Source organism: Leptopilina heterotoma, unplaced genomic scaffold, assembly GCF_015476425.1.
Source record: "Leptopilina heterotoma isolate Lh14 unplaced genomic scaffold, ASM1547642v1 Lhet_52, whole genome shotgun sequence".
Classification (NCBI taxonomy): Eukaryota; Metazoa; Arthropoda; class Insecta; order Hymenoptera; family Figitidae; genus Leptopilina; species Leptopilina heterotoma.
In genome coordinates, this window is record NW_025111114.1 from 2,272,501 (window position 1) to 2,290,725 (window position 18,225).

An 18,225-nucleotide genomic window follows, 5' to 3' on the forward strand; every position below is an offset into this window, starting at 1 on the left:
ATTAACACTTGATTAATAATAATTAATTAATAATTGACTAAAAATAATTTATAATTGATTAACAAAAAATTAGTTAATATTTGATTTACAATTATTAATTAATAATTGATTAATAATCATTAATAATTGATTAATAATCATGAGGAATTTATCAACAATAATTTAGAATTGAATAACAATAATTATTAAAAAATAGATTATTACTTCATTAATTAGTACTTGATTAATAATAATTAATTAATAATTGGCTAAAAATAATTTATAATTGATTAACAAAAAATTAATTAAGCATTGATTACTAATAATTAATTAATCATTGATTAATAATAAAAAAATTAATAATTGACTAACAATTAATTAATTAATGATTAATAATAATCAGAAATTTTTTAACAATAATTAATAAGAAATTGATTAATAATTGAGAAATAATTAATTAATTAACAATTCATTAATAATAAATTTTTAATAATTGACTAATACTATAATTAATTAATAATTAATTAATAAAAATTAATTTTTTTTTTATTTTAGGGATAATTAATTATAATCATTGTTTAATTACCTCTATAATTTAAAATATTACAGAAAACAAGGAGTCATATGTTTTGTGACACACGTAATTACTGTAATTTGGAACCGAATTAAAATAGAATTCCCTTCCATGAAACAAATAGAGAGACAACAAAGTAAAACACGAAGACGAAGAAAAAGTAGAGACTCACATTCGAGTTTTATTACTAAATGCTTTTAATTTAGAAAATTACAAAAAAAAAAAAATTCCGAAAAAAATAAAAAATTTTTTATATAAAAAAAATTATATAAATAACAATGTTAATAAAATTAGCAAAAAAAAAACAATAAATTTTAAAACATTCAGTTATTTTTTTCTTTCTAATAATTATTTAATTATTCGATTTTTCTAAATTTACGAAATTGAAATTTAAAAATTCAAATAACCGGAAGTTGCCGAAACGAAGGCAACGCCATTTTGATTTCATTGAACCGCGTTTCTTTTCCGGTTCTTTTGACGTGTGTATTGTATCAATACAAAAATGGTAAGTGAAATAATCTCATTTTTTTCGTGTAATCACAACAAATTATTATTAAAAAACTGTTAAATTGTAAATTGTAAACATACGTTTATATGTTTAAATAATTATTTCCTCCGAAACCTGTGTAATTTGACAGTAATTCAGATTTGAACAAATGGTGAGGTTATGTTGTCAATTGTTGCAAGAAGTGAAGTTAAATGTTGCTTTAAATTGAATAAAACAGTGAAAATTGAAAAAAATATTCTATAAATAACATTTAGAAATTAAATTCCAAAGTGTCGATTTTTTAAAAATAATTTCTCTAAATTTTGTTTATTGATGTTTGGAGGTTATGTCACATGACTAAATCGGAGTGTATTTTTCGTATTTTTTTAATGTAAAAAAATTTAAATGATGATGATTTTATAATTTTTGTAATAATAATTTGTTATATTTGTGATTTTGTTTTTATAAATAATGAGTTAGGAGTGAATTGTGTTAGTGATGTATTTTTATTTTACAGGCCAAGCGTACCAAGAAGGTAGGAATCACCGGGAAGTATGGTACCAGATATGGTGCCTCCCTTAGAAAAATGGTGAAAAAGATGGAAATTACGCAGCACAGTAAATATACTTGTACCTTCTGTGGAAAGGTAATTATTTTTCTTTATTAACTTTCGTTTTATTTGAATTTAAAGACTAAGAAACTAAAATTCTGACACTGAATTTTCAATCTCAATCGAGAAAATTCGAATTTACTTTGACATCTACTTATTTAGAAATAAATCAATTTTTTCTGGTTAATTTCTTTTTATTTCTTTAGACGAATAAATAATGGGACATGGATATAAATTATAGAAAATAAATTTTGAATTGAAATTTCTTTCTATTGGAAGAGTTCTGAATTTTTAGAAATAGTCTTAGTTATTTTCCAATTTGATCGTTTCGAAATTTTCAATTACTAAAATTATTTTAGTTTTCTATTTTAAATCATTGACAGAATTCTGACTCTTCAAAATTCAGAAAATAATCTCTTAGTTAATTTTTAATTTAAATTGTATTGATTTTTTTGGAAATTTTACTTGTTAAAATTGTTTTAAACTATTTTCTTTTTTATTAGAAAATCAGTGAAAGAATTCTGAATTTTCGAAGTTCAGAAAATAGTCTCTTAGTAATTTTTTAATTCAAATTTTATTGATTTTTTTGAAATTTTACTTGTTAAAATAGTGATTTAAATTATTTTCTATTTCAAATCATTGAAAGAATTCTGAATTTTAAAAAATAGGCCCTTAGTTAATATTCAATTTAAATTTTATTGATTTTTTTGGAATCTTAAATTATTAAAATTCTTTTCTATTTTAAACCATTGAAAGAATTTTGAATTTTCAAAAATTGTCTCTTAGTTAATAATTTTAATTTAAATAATTGAAATTTTAGTGATTCTTTCGAAATTTTTAATTGTAGAAATTTGTTTTAAACTGTTTTCTATTTTAAATTATGGAAAGAATTCTGAATTTTCAAAAATAGTCAGTTATAGTTAATATTTAATTTGAATTTTATTAATTGTCTTGAAATTGTAAATTGTAAAAATTTGCTTTAAACTGATTTCTATTTTAAATTATGGAAAGAATTCTGAGTTTTCAAAGCAGTCTCTTAAGGCGCTTGCACACTTCCAAAATTTTGGGCGAGCAGCGAATTTTCATGGCCTTGAAACTCACATTACTAAATATGATTGGCTCTACAAAAAGCTGCGAGAAAATGTACTTTTGTCAGAGCCAATCATATTTAGTAATGTGCATTTCAAGGTCGTGAAAATTCGCTGCTCGTCTAAAAATTTAGAAGTGTGCAAGCGCCTTTAGTTATTATTAAATTTAAAATTCTTTTTTAAAAATCGGCTCAGAAGAGTAAAAAAAATTTATTTCTATTTAACTTTTGTAGGAGGCCATGAAACGCAGCGTTGTTGGAATCTGGTCCTGCAAAAGGTGCAAAAGGACAGTCGCCGGAGGTGCATGGGTTTACTCCACAACGACCGCTGCTTCCGTCAGGTCAGCAGTCCGTCGTCTCCGAGAAGTCAAAGACCAGTAAATTTATTTAATAAAAAATTAAATATTCCAAACAACTTCTGTTACACTTAATTTACTTACACACCTCTCGAATCAATTGTAAATTACAATAAAAACCTACTTTTGTTTAATAACATCAAATTTTTATTCATTTATCATTTAATGAATTCCGAACGGGGAAAAAATTCAATTTATGAAAAATAAAAGAAAGTATATTAATTTCAATCATCCAAGTCAAATATTAAAATAATAAAACCACAATTTTAACGTTTCGACAAACATTTTATTTGCAATGAGACACAAAAATTATTTTTTAAAACAATTTTTTGTTAAGTATTTTTATACTTAAATGAATCGAATAATCGGTTTGATTATTATTTATTGAAAAATTTATTTTTTCTATTATTTTTTTACTATTTGAAAAAAAAATTAATAAAATTGTACGCAAATATTTAATTATTTTCATAAATAAGTAATCGATTTCTTCATGTTTTATAACAATTTTTTATAAGTTGTTTAATTTCAAAAATTTTTGAATTTGAAATTTTTGAAAATCTTAATTCCTATTGAAAAATAATAATCACTAAATATTTATTTAAAAAAGAAGTTATTGATGTTTTCGAATAATTTAAAAGAAATTCGTAAATAAATGTAAGAGAACTTATTTTTGAGTAAAATGTTTTCCTTTATTTTCTAAAAATTTAAAAAGTTTCAATTTCAATTAAAATTTGTAATTGACAAATAGAATTTATAAACAATTTTTTCCTTTATTTTTAAAAAACTTAAAATTTTATTAAAGCAATTGTAATTAAAAAATAGAAATGATGCAAATCATTTCCTTATGAAAATTGGGAATTTTCTACAAAAATATTAAAGAAAAGTCCTTTCAACTTTTTGAAATATGGAGAATAAAACGAAACCTTTTTTTTACACCAAGAAATAAACACAATTTTTTTCTACAAACATTTATTCATATATTTCAACTAATTCATCAATTTTCGCACCATTAAAGAAAGATTTATTCAATATTATATATATTTTTTTCATTTAAAAAGCTATGAAGGTCTATATAAAAATAAATACTGCAATCTTAAAACAATGAATTAAATATATTTAAGCTGTAAAATGATAAATTGCTGCACCATCACCAATCATAGATTTCATATTTTAAAATCGTCTTGTTCTTTTTTTAATAACAAATGACAAAAATCATCTTACTTCGAAAGTTTTAAATTTGATAAATACAATTTTTCTTCTTCAATGTTTATAAGATACTTATAGACTAATTGTTGATTTTTTTTCAATTTAAAACTGTACAATCTTCTATAATTGTTTTTTTCCCATTTTAAATAAATGTAGCGTTTTCTGTGTGTACACAACTATAAAGAAACAATGCATATCTTATCAGTGAGAAATTACATTTATATAATATGTATAAAACGTAAATTGATCTCTTAACTAAGCAACAGATAAAATATAGAAAAATGTACAGAAATCGAGGAACATTTGCTTCAATATCTGAATTAACTTTCTCACTTTTCAAAATGTTTATTATTAACATTTTTTTTTCTTTCTTAATTATACTAAATTGTAAAATCTCAGACTGTTTCTAAATTAAATATATCGTTAAGAAAAAGAAAATTACGGAAGACTCAGAAAGAAAAACTATTTTTTTTTACTACTGATGCTAAATTCGAAAAAAAATCATTCAGAAATAGAAGTTATGTTTAATTAAAGAAAAATTACTTATCAGCGATCTAAATTTGTAAAAAAAAATGTACAAATTTGTTAATTTTGTTTTACTAATAATTGTAAAATATATCTAATTATCAAAAATATTAAAAATTCTAAAAAAATTTTGCAATTTTGATTACTTTTTAATAAAAGTATTGCAGATTTTCGATTAAAAACATTTTCAAATATATATTAAATTTCTATAAATGTTAAATGACTTTTTTTAAAAAATTATATTTCTAAAAATTCTATCGATATTAAAAGCAAAAATACACAAAGTAAAGAACTTGAGAAAATCTGGTTTTTTTAAAGCCAAGCTTAATAGAAACAATTTAATTATCTTCCACTTAGTTTCCCCAAATTTTCGAACGTTCGAATAAACGAAACTTTTCTAAATAAAAATAGATTTTTAAATAATAATTTACAATTTAGACAATTTATGCTCTTCAGAAACTTGTAATTATGCTTTTAAAAAAATGAGAATTATGCTCTTAAAAGTGTTTACGGACCTTTACGGGATTTACGGACCTAGTTCGAGCCCTCAGTTAAGAATTAATTTTTTTAATATAAAAAATTTCTGTTAAAACTTTAAAAGAAGTAATAAAATTTTCTTCATTTGAACGTTCGAAAGTTTAAAAACACACTTAATCACGAGAGTTCAAAACAGAAAAAAAATTACCTAAGAAAAACATTTAAATTAACAACTATGAGGAATGATTTAAAAGTAGAGCTTAAAAAAAACACAAAAAGGGAAGGCAGGGGGGTTTAAAAATTGAACTTGACTATGGAGGGATGGGGATAATTATAAAAACTTAAAAAAAAGTTTTTTAGTTAACTTAAATATTGAATCTGACTATGAGGAAAATATCTTAGATATTTACAAAAGATATTAATTTAATAATACCGAGCCGTCAATATTTTGTTTTCCCTTCAATTCAATACAAGTCTATTTAAAATCCTAAGATATTCAATTACAATTTATTTTTACAATCTATTTTATTTAAAAACTTTGACTTAGCTTTGATTAATAAAATAAAGGCTTGAACTCTATTCTCGAGCTGTTAATTCTTTTTTTTAAATTGTGGAAGGTCATCATTGCACTCATCCCAAAATTAGCAATTTTTTTTTTAAATTTCGCCTTTACACTTAAATTTACCCAAGTCAACAATGATTTTTAATTAAATAACAGTTACTTGATATGCTTTTCTTTCTCTCTTTTTTCATCTAACATTCGGTAAAAATTTACGTTATTCTTCATTTGCACCGGTACTGTGTTTTTTTTTAATCTTTCAAAACAACGTACTTTAAAAACTCAAAAGCATACCATAAAAAATGGCAGTAAATGCTCAAATATTCTATATAAAACACTAGATTAGCTTTCTAAGAAAAAATTGTCTAGTCTTCGTAATTATTTGCGTTTTTTTGTTTGTTTTGTTGTTATTACGATCATAAAGAATCTTTCAACAGATTGTTTATGATATTTTCATAAATTTCAGAATTAATAAGGTCCCTGAAAAGTTCAGTCCTCTAATTTTTATAAATACTTCAACGCATCAACAAGTACCGAGTATTGGTTCTTTGCGTTTGCTTGGTATTAGCTGGCTTGCCATTTGAATTTACTCTGCATTATCCATTTTTGTCCGGGAACACGTGGATCGCAATTAGCGAGAATTGGCTGTGTTGCGTCGCCGGGTCTTGGTTTTGAGAGACAATAACCCGTATTTGTGTGTGTTATCATTTTCGTCTGGAAAAAAGGAAACGAGAGAAAATTTATTTCTGTAGAAAAATTAAATTTTTGTTCATTTATAATCAGTGAGAAACAAAAAATAACAAATTTATAGTGAAAAAACGAAAGTGTGTACACTTTCGTATTTTCACGATAATTTTTTATTTATAATGGAAAAAAAGAAAAATATAAAATTTATAATAAAAAAATTTTTACCTAAACAAATATTTTACTAAAAGAATTGTTTACTAAACAAATTTTTTACTAAAAGAATCGTTTACTAACCAAATCTTTTACCAAATCTTTTTTTTTTTAATTGTTTACTATAAACAATTTTTTTACTAAAAAAAATTGTTCACTAAAGGAATTTTTTAGTAGTAAACAATTTTTTTACTAAAAAAAATAGTTTACTAAAAGAATTTTTTAGAAAATAATTATTTTACTGAACAATTATCACAGTAAAAAATTCTTTTACTGAATAATTATCTTAGTAAAAAAATTTTCTTCTGAATAAGTTTACAGTAAACAATTCTTTTAGTTTTTCAATAAAAAAAATTATTTTAGTGAACAGTTTTTCATTAAAAAATTATTTTTGTAACATCTATTTAATTTCTTCACTTTTTTAAAATTCGAAAAATAAATTTAAAAAATAAAAATTACTTGATTATTGTAAACCCAAGCTTGATTTCCGGCCATTCCATGGCAACGGACTATCTTCACTGGTCCATGAGGACTTACAGCATCCAGGCACATATCATCTGACATTATTTGCTGTCTCTTCGTATACGCGAATACCTGCAAAAAAATATGCTTATTAATCATATTGCAATTATTATTATTATTATTTTAATATAATTCCTTGCAAGAATTCAATTGTTTTCTAAAATTTTAATAAATTCTTCCAAAAAATTTCAATTATATTTCTAAATAGTAAAATTCTTAGCAGAAAATCCAATTATTTACAAACAAATTTTTATTAAATGTTATAAAAAAATGTTAAGAATATTTTTGAAAAAATTCAATTATTTTCTAAAATTTTATTAAATTTTTCGAAACAATTTAATTATATGTATATTTAAAAATAGTAAAATTCTTTGCAAAAATTCAATTATTTATTAACAAGCTTTTAATTAAATTTCATGAAAGAATTAAATTTTTTTTTAATTTTTAATATTTTTCGAAAAAATTCAAATTTTTTCTAAAATTTTAATAGATTCTTCAAAAAAATTTAATTATGCTCATAAACAGTAAAATTCTTTGCAAAAATTCAATAATCAGGGTTCCTACAAATTTTTAAAAGGCTTCTGGAAATCATGGAAAAGGCCTGGAATTTTTAAAAGTTTCAAAATTTTTCCTGTTTTCCATTTTTTTTCAATAGAAATTCAATTAGAAATTTTAAGATATAATATTATATTATATGACGTGGAAATTAAATTGAAAAATCCACTGGAATTTCGAATTTTTGATAATAATTTTTAATAATTTTAGATTTTTTACCAAAGGACTGAGATAAAAAATTAGGTAAAGTGTTTTTGAAGAGCACAAAAATAATGAAGCTAAATGCCATAAAAAAAAGAAAAAATGTTGAATTTGAAGAAATTCGGTTTTTCGAATTTTTGATAATTTTTTATAATTTTAAATTTTTAACCAAAGGACTGAGATAAAAAATTGGGTAAAGTGTTTTTGAAGAGCCCAAGAATAATGAAGTTAAATTGTAAAAAAGAAGAAATAATGTTGAATTTTAAGAAATTTTTTGTAAATTTCACCTGATTGCCACCGAGTCCATGACAATAAGTAACACCAACATTTTCTCCCGATTTTCTGCCCATCGTGTCGAGGCAATTTCTCGTCTCGACATTTTTCACATCGCCGAGATAATAATAATCCAAAGGCATCGGCGACTCTGGATAAATATTTTCCAAGTACCATTTGAAATTTTTGCACTTAAGTTTTTCCCTTAATGCAATTCGTTCCGAGACATTGCCAACAGAAACACTACGAGCACCTGTAAAGAAAGTTACAAAAATTAATATTTCTTTTTATCTACACAAAAAAAAGGATAATTCTCGTTTTACTACTTTCTTGCAGTGTGCGGATTTTTTTTTTTGAGTGTGTGAAATGCCTTCATAATATGAAGAGAGTGATGAATGAAAAAGTATATATGTGCAGTGCCTGGTGATCAGCTCACAGAAAATCTCCATCAAACCAAAACCAAAAAAATATTTTCTTTACAATTTTTCAATAATTTTTTTTTGCTGTAATAAAAGTGTAACGATAATCTAAATTTTGAAAACATGCTTTCGAACAAAAAAAAATTATTTATTTTATGTAAAAAATACTATTTCTCTCAACTTTTTCCAATAAAGGAAAATTATATACCAATAGAAAAAAGGAAATTACAAAAGAAAAAGTAAAATACGAGGAGAAAAAAAACATTCACACAAATTTTGAATTTTATATTCAAAAACGAAAAATTGTCTACCAAACTTCTAAATGGAAGACAAATCTAAGCAGGCTTTAGCTAAATCTAAAAGGGAGATGCATCCTTCGACTGATTTCTCTATCGTTAAAATATCATTTTTATTTTCCCAAAAAAGAATTTGTGAAAGCGACTGAAAATGAAAAACGTTTTCTTTTCTTTTTTTTTTTTTTTTTTTGAACGGGTATCTGAGGCAAAAAATGATAGAAGCAAAGAATCACGATATGATGAGGAAGAAAAAGAGAGCATGCTATTAATTATTTTTATTTAATTTTGTTTTTTTTTTTTGTTCTTTGATTGATTGAAGGAAACAATCGTGTTGATTAATCAGCGTCGCAGGCGTTAGTGCTACCTGGATTAATGTTGTAATAGAAGTGTTTCCATTGGTCCAACCAGACCTCAGCGAGGCGAGCATTGTTCCGATTCACGATCTTGCTCGTGCCTCCGGGGAAGGTGTAGGGAGTCGACTTACGAAACACATGTCCAACATGCGAGCATGTCGCGATTTCCAACGTCCCACCACACATCCATATCTAACCAACTCAATTCTGTTAGTGTGTTAGCAGAAACAATATATTCAATACAATAAATATATTGCTCAATTATTTTGTTAGCATTGATACTAAATTTAAATAAAATTGTAATTAAATTACGAATTAATCCGCATCGGCATAATTCCCCTCCTTCTCCATCGGCACCTACAAGAGCTTTTTATAATGAATATTAAAAAATGTTAAAAAGCGTATCAATGAATCTTATTGTTAGTTTGGATGGACGAGTGGTTAAAGGCAATGATTTTTTTTCTCCTCTCACAGAAAATTCGAAATTCAGTCTCACTCACTCTATACTTTCCCCCAATGAACCTCTGGCCTTCAATTTTCATTTTCCTTCTAATTTCAGATTTGAAAAATACAATTTTAATTTAAAAAAAAAATAAATAAATAAATTATTAATAAATTTACTAATTAATTATTCTTGTTTAATTTTAATTAAAAAAAATTTTATTATGCAAATTAGAAAATTTTTTATATTCAAATATGAATTTTTGAATAATTTCAGACTCAAACTTTAAATCAATTCAATTATAAACATTGTAAATGAATAAATAAATTATTTACCAATTTACTAATTAATTATTCTTGTTTATTAATTTCAAAAATTTTAATAAAATTCATCGCATGAATTCAATTATTTTCGTAAATAAAAAAAAACCTTCGAAACAATTCAATTATTTTTTTAAATAGTAAAATCTTTGCAAAAATTCAATTATTTAAAAAAAAAAAAAATTCACGAAAGAATTCAATTTTTTTGTTAATTCGTTATACAATTTTTCAAAAGAATTCCAATTTTATTTTTAATTTTGAATAATATTTTTCGGAAACAATTCAATTATTTTCTAAAATTTTAATAGATTGTTCGAAAAAATTGAAAAAATTTAATTGCACTCTTTACAAAAATTCTATTATTTTTAAACAAAATTTTTATTAAATTTCACGAAAAAATTCAATTTTAAAAAAAAATTTTAATAATATTTTTCGAAAAAATTCAATTATTTTCTAAAATTTAAATAAATTCTTCGAAACAATTCAATTATATTTAAAAATAGTAAAATTCTTTCCAAAAATTCAATTATTTATAAACAAAATTTTAATTAAATTTCATAAAAGAATTCAAATTGTTTTTTAATTTTTAATTTTTTTCGAAAAAATTCAATTTTCTTCTAAAATTTGAATTGATTCTTCGAAAAAATTTTATTATATTCATAAAAATAGGAAAATTCTTTGCAAAAATTCAATTATTTTTAAAAAAATTTTAGTAAAATTGCATGAAAGGATTCAGTTTAAAAAAAATTTTTAATAATATTCTTTGAAAAAATTAAATTATTTTCTAAAATTTTAATAAATCCTTCGAAAAAATTCAATTATTTCTAAAATTTTAATAGATTCTTCGAAAAAATTTAATTATATTCTTTGCAAAAATTCAATTATTTTTAAACAAAAATTTAATTACATTTCATGAAAAAATTCAATTTTTAAAAAAAATTTTAATAATATTTTTCGAAAAAATTCAATTATTTTCTAAAATTTGAATAAATTCTTCAAAAAAATTCAACTTTATTCATAAATAGTAAAATTCTTTGCAAAAATTCAATGATTTTTAATACAATTTTAATAAAATTGCATAAAAGAATTCAATTTTAAAAAAATTTTTTAATAATATTTTGCGAAAAAAATGAATTATTTTCTAAAATTTAAATAAATTCTTCGAAAGAATTCAATTATTTTCAAAAAATTTTGCAAAAATTCAATTATTTTCAAAAAAATTTCACGAAAGATTTCAATTTTTTTCTTAATTCGTTGTAAAGTTTTTCAAAAGAATTCAATTTTTATTTTTAATTTTTAGTAATATTTTTCGAAAAAATTCAATTATTTTTTAAAACTCTAATAAATTCTTACAAACAATACAATTGTTTTTATATAAATAAGAAAATTCTTTGCCAAAATTCAATTATTTACAAAAAAATTTAACAAAAGAATTTAATTTTTTTTATTTTGTTATAAAATTTTTCAAAACAATTCAATTATTTTCTAAAAGATGTTAGGAAAGAATTAAATTTTTTTCTTAATTCGTTACAAAGTTTTTCAAATGAATTCAATTATTTTCCTAAAATTTTAATAAATCCTTCGAAAAAATTCTATTTTTTTTAATAACTTTAGAAAGAATTCAATTTTTGTCTTAATCAGGTACAAAATTTTACAAAAGAATTCAATTATTTTCTAAAAAATTTTAATAAAATCCAGTAGTTAAATGTTTATTTTCAATTTCAATTATTAACAAACAAGATTATTTTAAAAACTTGAAAGAAATTCTTTATAAAATTTCAATTGTTTTTAATGTTTCTAATTAAAATTATTAAAGAAACTCCTTTATTTAAAAAAAATCCAAGTAATTCTTCAGAAAGAATTTATTTAGAATTTTCAAAAATTTTAACAAAATTCTTTTCGAGAATTCAATTATTTTCCTAAATAATAACATTCTTCGTAAGAATTCAATTATTATCAAATTTTTTTAATAAAATTCTTTGATAAAATTATTCTTTTCGAAGAAAATTTATATACTAAATAAATAAAATTAAATTAAAATTATTCCTTTTCGAAGAAAAAATAAAAAAAATAATCGTAACGTTTCAGTGAAGAACAAATCTGAAACTAGAAAAGTAATTAATATGAAAATTTAATAGAGCCAGTCTCTAATAAATAAGCGATAACTACTTAATGGAATTTTCAAAAAGCGCAATTTTTTTTTTTTTTGTTTCATCATCAATATTGTAGTAGCCAATTTATTTTTTTTTTTTTAACATCGTAATCAAAGTATTTCTACCTATAGAGAATTCAAATAACCAGAATAAAAAATACTAGTACTCGAATATTACAAATTCCGCAGTAAAACTAATTTTCTCTAACTAGAAATTCTATATATCAGATACCCGTCAAAAGCTTTCCAATCAACCCATAAAAATCAAAAAGCAAATTGACAGAATTTTGTATCAACAAATATTACCATTAAAATAATGAAAAGGAGATAATTAAATTTTCAAAAATAGCATTCACGTTAAAAATTCAATTCAATCAAAAATTACTAATTTCATTCGTTTTTTGATTCATCATAAAAATATCAAAATTAATTTTATTTTCTCTTTAAAAAAAGAAAATTGAAAATATTTTTTTCTTTTGAAAAATAATAAATATTGGGGAAATTGAAAAGATTATTTTCTCTTTCAAAAAAAAATTTTTAATATTTTTTTCTTTGGAAAAATAATAAATATTGGGAAAATTGAAAAAATGGAAATAAAATGTACAGCTAACGAAACAAATACAAACGAAACGAAGTGAATTTTAACAAGATCGAAAAAAGTTAAAATATTTTTACAAAATTGATATTTTTGCTAAATTAGAAAGTAGAGAATAAAAAAAAATTCGTTTCGGTTATAAGACGAAAAAAGAAAAATTTCTTTCCTCATCTACTGATCTAAATAATTTTCAAAATATGAAAAGAAACTTTGACAAAGCGTTACGTTTTTGTTAGATTTCAACATATTTCGAATGCAACGATCAAGCACGGATTACATTTTTTTTTTTTTTTTTTGGAAAAAAAGTATAATATTAGAGAGAAAATCACTGAGCGCGACAAAATTTAGCGTTAGTATATATTAAACGAAGCTTTTGCGAATGAAAAACGCACTCAAGAAAATTGATCTAACCTGGGTTCATAGCATAGTAAAAGTCTCTCCACTCGTCCATCCAGACCTCAGCTACACGGGCTGCATTATGAAGAATGATCTTGCTGACTCCACCCGGAAATGTATAGGGACTCTTGTCGCGAAATACGTGCCCAACATGTGAGCAAGGGCTGATTTCTAAAGTACCGCCACACTGCCAAATCTAAAAGTAACTCTCTACATAAATCCACAATGATAACGATGGGAAAAAGTAAAACATTATTTTTAGTCGACAATCCTATTTTGGAAATAATCATTAGTACACGCTGTGATGAGATTTGCTTTCGTTGCTAAAAAAAATTACTTTTTAAATTAAGAACAAGAATAATCGGTTAAATAATAACAAGCATCACAGTGTCTTTTATCCTCAAAAAAAAAAGTGAAAAGGGAAATTTTTTTTTTTCTTAAAAAAAGAAAAAAAACGGGAACAAAAAATAAACTAAACAACAAATTAAAATGTGTTAAAAATTTTTAAAATTATTCAATTAAAATTTTATTAAAAATAATTATTGAAATTCCGTGATGATTTTTAATATTTATGACAATAATTAAATGACGATAAAAAATTTATTATTTATAAAAAATTAATTGAATTCTCGCGAAGAATTTTATTAAAATTTCTAAAAATCCTAATTAAATTCATTTTGAAGAATTTCATTTTTTTTTTTTTATTAATGGAGTTTATTTAATAATTCTAATTGAAAATTTTGAAAGTAATTGAATTTTATGAACAATTTCTTTTAAGTTTTTAAAATAATTGTGTTTAATTAAACATTTAATTAATGAATTCAAATTTTTAGAAAATAATATTGGATTCTTTAGAAAAATTTTATTAAAAATATTAAAATCTCTTCTCTATTAAAAATTTTGAAAAAAATTGACTTCTTTCGTGAAATTTTATTGAAAATAATTGAATTTTTGCCACAGATTTTACTATTGAAACAAGTTTTAGAAATTAATTCGATTCTTTGGAAAAATTTTATTAAAAATTTAAAAATCTCTTCTCTATAAAAAATTTTTAAAAAAATGAATCAAAATTGAAAAGAATTGAATTATTGCGAAATAATTTGAAAGTAATTGAATTCCAGTGCAAATTTTATTATTAATGAAAATAATTGAATTACTGAGAAGAAATTTATAAAAACTTTGTAAATAATTGAATTTTTTGTGAAATTTATATTATTTAAAAAATTAATTGAGTTATTGTGAAGAAATTGATAAAAAAAAATTGTAAATAATTGAATTCCTAAATAGAATTTTATTTTTTATGAAAATAATTGAATTATTGCGAAAAAATTTATTAAAAAAGTTTGTAAATAATTGAATTCCTAAAAATAATTTAATTATTGCAAAGAAATTTATTAAAAAAATTTGTAAATAATTAAATTCCAGTAAACTTTTTGATTTTTTTTTGGAAAATAATTGAATGATTGCGAAGAAATTTATAAAATAATTAAATAATTGAATTTCTAAAAAGAATTTTTGATTTATGAAAATTAAGGAATTATTGCAAAGAAATTTCTAAAAATTGTAAAAAATTTAATTCCAGTAAACTTTTTTTATTATTTATAAAAATAATTGAATTATTGCAAAGATATTTCTAAGAATATTAAGAATATTTCTAAGAAGTTTGAAAATTATATAATTTCTGTAAAATTTTTATTATTTGTAAAAATAATTGAATTTTTGAGTCGAATTTTTTCAAAATTTTTTAAAATAATTGAATTCTTTTAGAAAATTTTATTAAAATACATATTAAATATTAAAAATCATTGAATTGAGGAAAATTTTTGAAAATAATTGGAATTTTGCCAAGAATTTTATTAAAATTTTTTAAAATAATTAAAGTTCAGCAAAGAATTTTATTATTTATAAAAATAATTTAAAATTATGATGACAATTTTTAAAAATGTTTGAACATAATTGAATTTCTACGTAGAATTTTATTAATTTTGAAAATACTTAAATTTCGACAATAATTTATAACTTCTCGAAAATTCAATTTTTTTTAGTATTTTAACTAAAATTCTTCTATAAATCCTTTATTTTTAATAATGAATTAAATATACTATAAAAAATTTAACTAATTTCAGAAGAATTTGAATTATTAAAATTTTTCAAAACTCTTATTTCTTTAAAATTTCTAATTAAATTAATTCAAAATTGAAATTTTATAAAATTTTTAATTAAAACCTTTTGAATTTTATCTATTTATGAAAATTGTAAACGCAACGCTTTTAAAATCCAATTAATTTTGAAATATTTTAGTAAATAAATTGTATAAAAATAAATAAATATTTTGATTGGCAATTTTATTCTCAAAAATTTATATTTTTCTTTTTCTAAAAAAAACTATTAATTATATTTTAATTATTTGAAAGTTAATTTATTATTTTTCTTGGACAAAAAGGACGATCTGTGATGCCTGCAATAATCAATAACTAAAGTTTTGTGTCAATCCTAGAAAAATTTTTCATTAAAATTATTTTCATAACATACTGATTGCAATAAAAATAAAACATTAGTAACTTTACAATTTTTTTTTACAGTGACAATAAAATTCTTATTTAATTTATTTATTATTATTTCATATTTATTATTTAAAGAAGAAATAAATAAATTTCAGAACTTTAGAAACATTAATTTTGATATTTTTTTTTTCTATGTATTAAAAATACCAAAAAAAAAAATTTTTCCTTCATTTGAACGTTCGGAATTTTAAAAAAATGCAATTATGCGAAAATTCCGCAAATTGCTAATTATTAATTAAAATTAGAATATAAAAATAGTTGATGATTAAAAATTTGAATGATTAAAGTTTATGAAAATGCATTCGAGTGATGTGAACACACTCGAGGGCTTTTAATTAGTCGAATATTCAGTTTATGAAGCAGAAATCGATAATTTAGGGAAGCAAAATGTTTCTGTATGGATGGCAGAATTTTTCCACTTCGAAAAAAGTAAACCGTGCACCAAACTGGAAAATATAAAATGCTTACCCTGAAACTCATTTCCAAGTTCTCTCCGCCCCAAATATCCATTCCTTCGTCATATGCGCCCAAATGATAGAAATATTCTTTGTCGATGGCAAACAATCCACCTGCCATTGTCGGTGTATGAAGCGGTGCTGTTCTATCTCTCTTTCTCCTCTCCATTTCTCTTTGAGCAACTCTATACCTATTTGGTGGGGAAAAACAAAAAACAATTACAAATCACTTTTCAGTTTGAAAAACACAAAAATCCCCCTTCAAAAAAAATATTTATCAAAAAAAAATTCCAAGTAGGAAAAAGAAAATTGAAAGAAATTGCCAATAGGTGCTCGTTGTTGTAGAAAAAATTCCAAATTCGAATTAAAATAAATTTCAATTTTAAATTTTGAAAATGAAATAAATTTCAAATTTCTATTTATCAATTTGTTTCGCTGAAACTAATAAAGCAGAAGTTCGTTTAATCAATAACGCCATTGCGAGCTATTGGCCATAATCGGGAAGCAATTTCTACAGAGACTGATTTAAAAATATAATTAACGCTCTGCCATTTAGATTACAGTGTCATAAAAGAAAATCGATTTAGAGTTTAACGATTCTTAAAAAGCATTTATATACATTTATTCATTAGTATCGTGTAAAGTTGTATCTGAATTTAAAGGAAGAAAATTTCCATAAAATTAAAAAAACAGATTTTATAAACTATTTCAGAATCGCAATTCATTTTTCTAATTTAATATTCAGAACAAAAGAATTTTCGTTTTTCCGATTAAAAAATACGTTAATGAAAATTGACGTTAATTAAATATTTATAAATGTTAAGATATTAAAATATAATGATTATATTAAAATCAGACTTCGCACTCGATAATGAATTTTAAAAAAGTAGCAAAAAGTAGCTTTCAAACTAAAAAAAAGTAGTAAAAAAGTAGCAATCGGAAAATTAAATTTGACGAACAAAAAACTCATTTTACACACTTGACAAAACTGACAAAAACTCCACTCTATATTTTATTTTCCTTACTTTTTCCTAATTTTCATCAAAAATATTTACTTCACTCTTATCCAGCTAATAAATTTAATTCCTGCAACGAATTTTATTATATTCATCAAAAAAATTTAAATATTTATAAAAAGAATTTCATTCTTGCGAAGAATTTTATAAAAAATTTTCAACTATTGATTTCTTTCGACTACTTCTATGTAAATTCTAATTTAAATAATTAAATTCCTGAAAAATTTTTATTATTCATGAAAAAAATTGAATTCTTAGGAAGATTTTTATAAAAAAAATTTTAAATAATTGAATTCTGTTTGGAAATTTGATGAAAACAGTTAATATTGAAAATCATTGAATTGCGAAAAGTTTTTAAAAATAATTAAATTTTACAAAAAATTCTATAAAAATTTTTGAGAATAATTGAATGTCTGAGTGGTATTTTATTCAATTTTTTTTTTTGAAAATAATTGAATTCCTAAATAGCATTTTATTATTTATGAAAATAATTAAATTCTTTTATTAGAATTTTTTTAAATAAATGAATTACTAAGAAAAAATTTATTACTTTTAAAAATAATTGAATTCCTGTGATGAATATTGTTATTTATGGAAATAATTGAATTTTGCAAAGAATTTTATTAAAATGCCTCAAAATAATTGAATTTTCCGAAATAATTTTGTTATTTATCGAAATAATTGAATTATTTCAAACAATTATTTATGTAAATAATTGAATTCTTTCGAAGAATTATTTATGTAAATAATTGAATTCTTGGGTAGAATTTTATTAAAATTTCAAAAAATAATTGAATTTCAAAAAAAAATTTTATTAAAATTGTATTTAAAATAATTTATTTCTTTCAAACAATTTTATTAAAATATTTGAAAATAATTGAATTCCTGTGAAAAAAATATTTTTTAAAT

General features: G+C 21.7%; 3 protein-coding genes across 5 annotated transcripts in view; 2 read left to right on the top strand and 1 right to left on the bottom strand.

Moving 5' to 3' along the window:
- Window positions 1-648, top strand: part of LOC122507927 — a 2,577-nt gene extending 1,929 nt beyond the window's left edge. Inside the window, exon 3 of the mRNA XM_043620939.1 lies at window positions 589-648. Within this exon, the coding sequence (XP_043476874.1) occupies window positions 589-648 (60 nt within the window). The remainder of the gene's footprint in view (window positions 1-588) is intronic.
- Window positions 649-953: 305 nt separating this feature from the next.
- LOC122507903 (60S ribosomal protein L37a) lies at window positions 954-3,230 on the top strand. Its single transcript, XM_043620910.1, has 3 exons — window positions 954-1,058; window positions 1,558-1,686; window positions 2,972-3,230. Exons 1-3 carry the CDS (start codon window positions 1,056-1,058, stop codon window positions 3,116-3,118), a joined length of 279 nt encoding a protein of 92 aa, XP_043476845.1. The 5' UTR covers window positions 954-1,055; the 3' UTR covers window positions 3,119-3,230.
- Window positions 3,231-5,193: 1,963 nt separating this feature from the next.
- Window positions 5,194-18,225, bottom strand: part of LOC122507891 (polypeptide N-acetylgalactosaminyltransferase 5) — a 54,753-nt gene continuing 41,721 nt past the window's right edge. For 2 of the 3 annotated variants that reach the window (XM_043620874.1, XM_043620872.1), the window contains 5 exons: window positions 16,314-16,491; window positions 13,297-13,477; window positions 8,323-8,561; window positions 7,217-7,351; window positions 5,194-6,574 (listed from right to left, as the gene is read on the bottom strand). In XM_043620874.1, the coding sequence (XP_043476809.1) occupies window positions 6,425-6,574; window positions 7,217-7,351; window positions 8,323-8,561; window positions 13,297-13,477; window positions 16,314-16,491 (883 nt within the window). In that variant the 3' untranslated portion in view covers window positions 5,194-6,424. Of the gene's footprint in view, window positions 6,575-7,216; window positions 7,352-8,322; window positions 8,562-9,387; window positions 9,569-13,296; window positions 13,478-16,313; window positions 16,492-18,225 lie in introns of all 3 variants that reach the window. The other variant, XM_043620873.1, reaches the window with a different exon arrangement.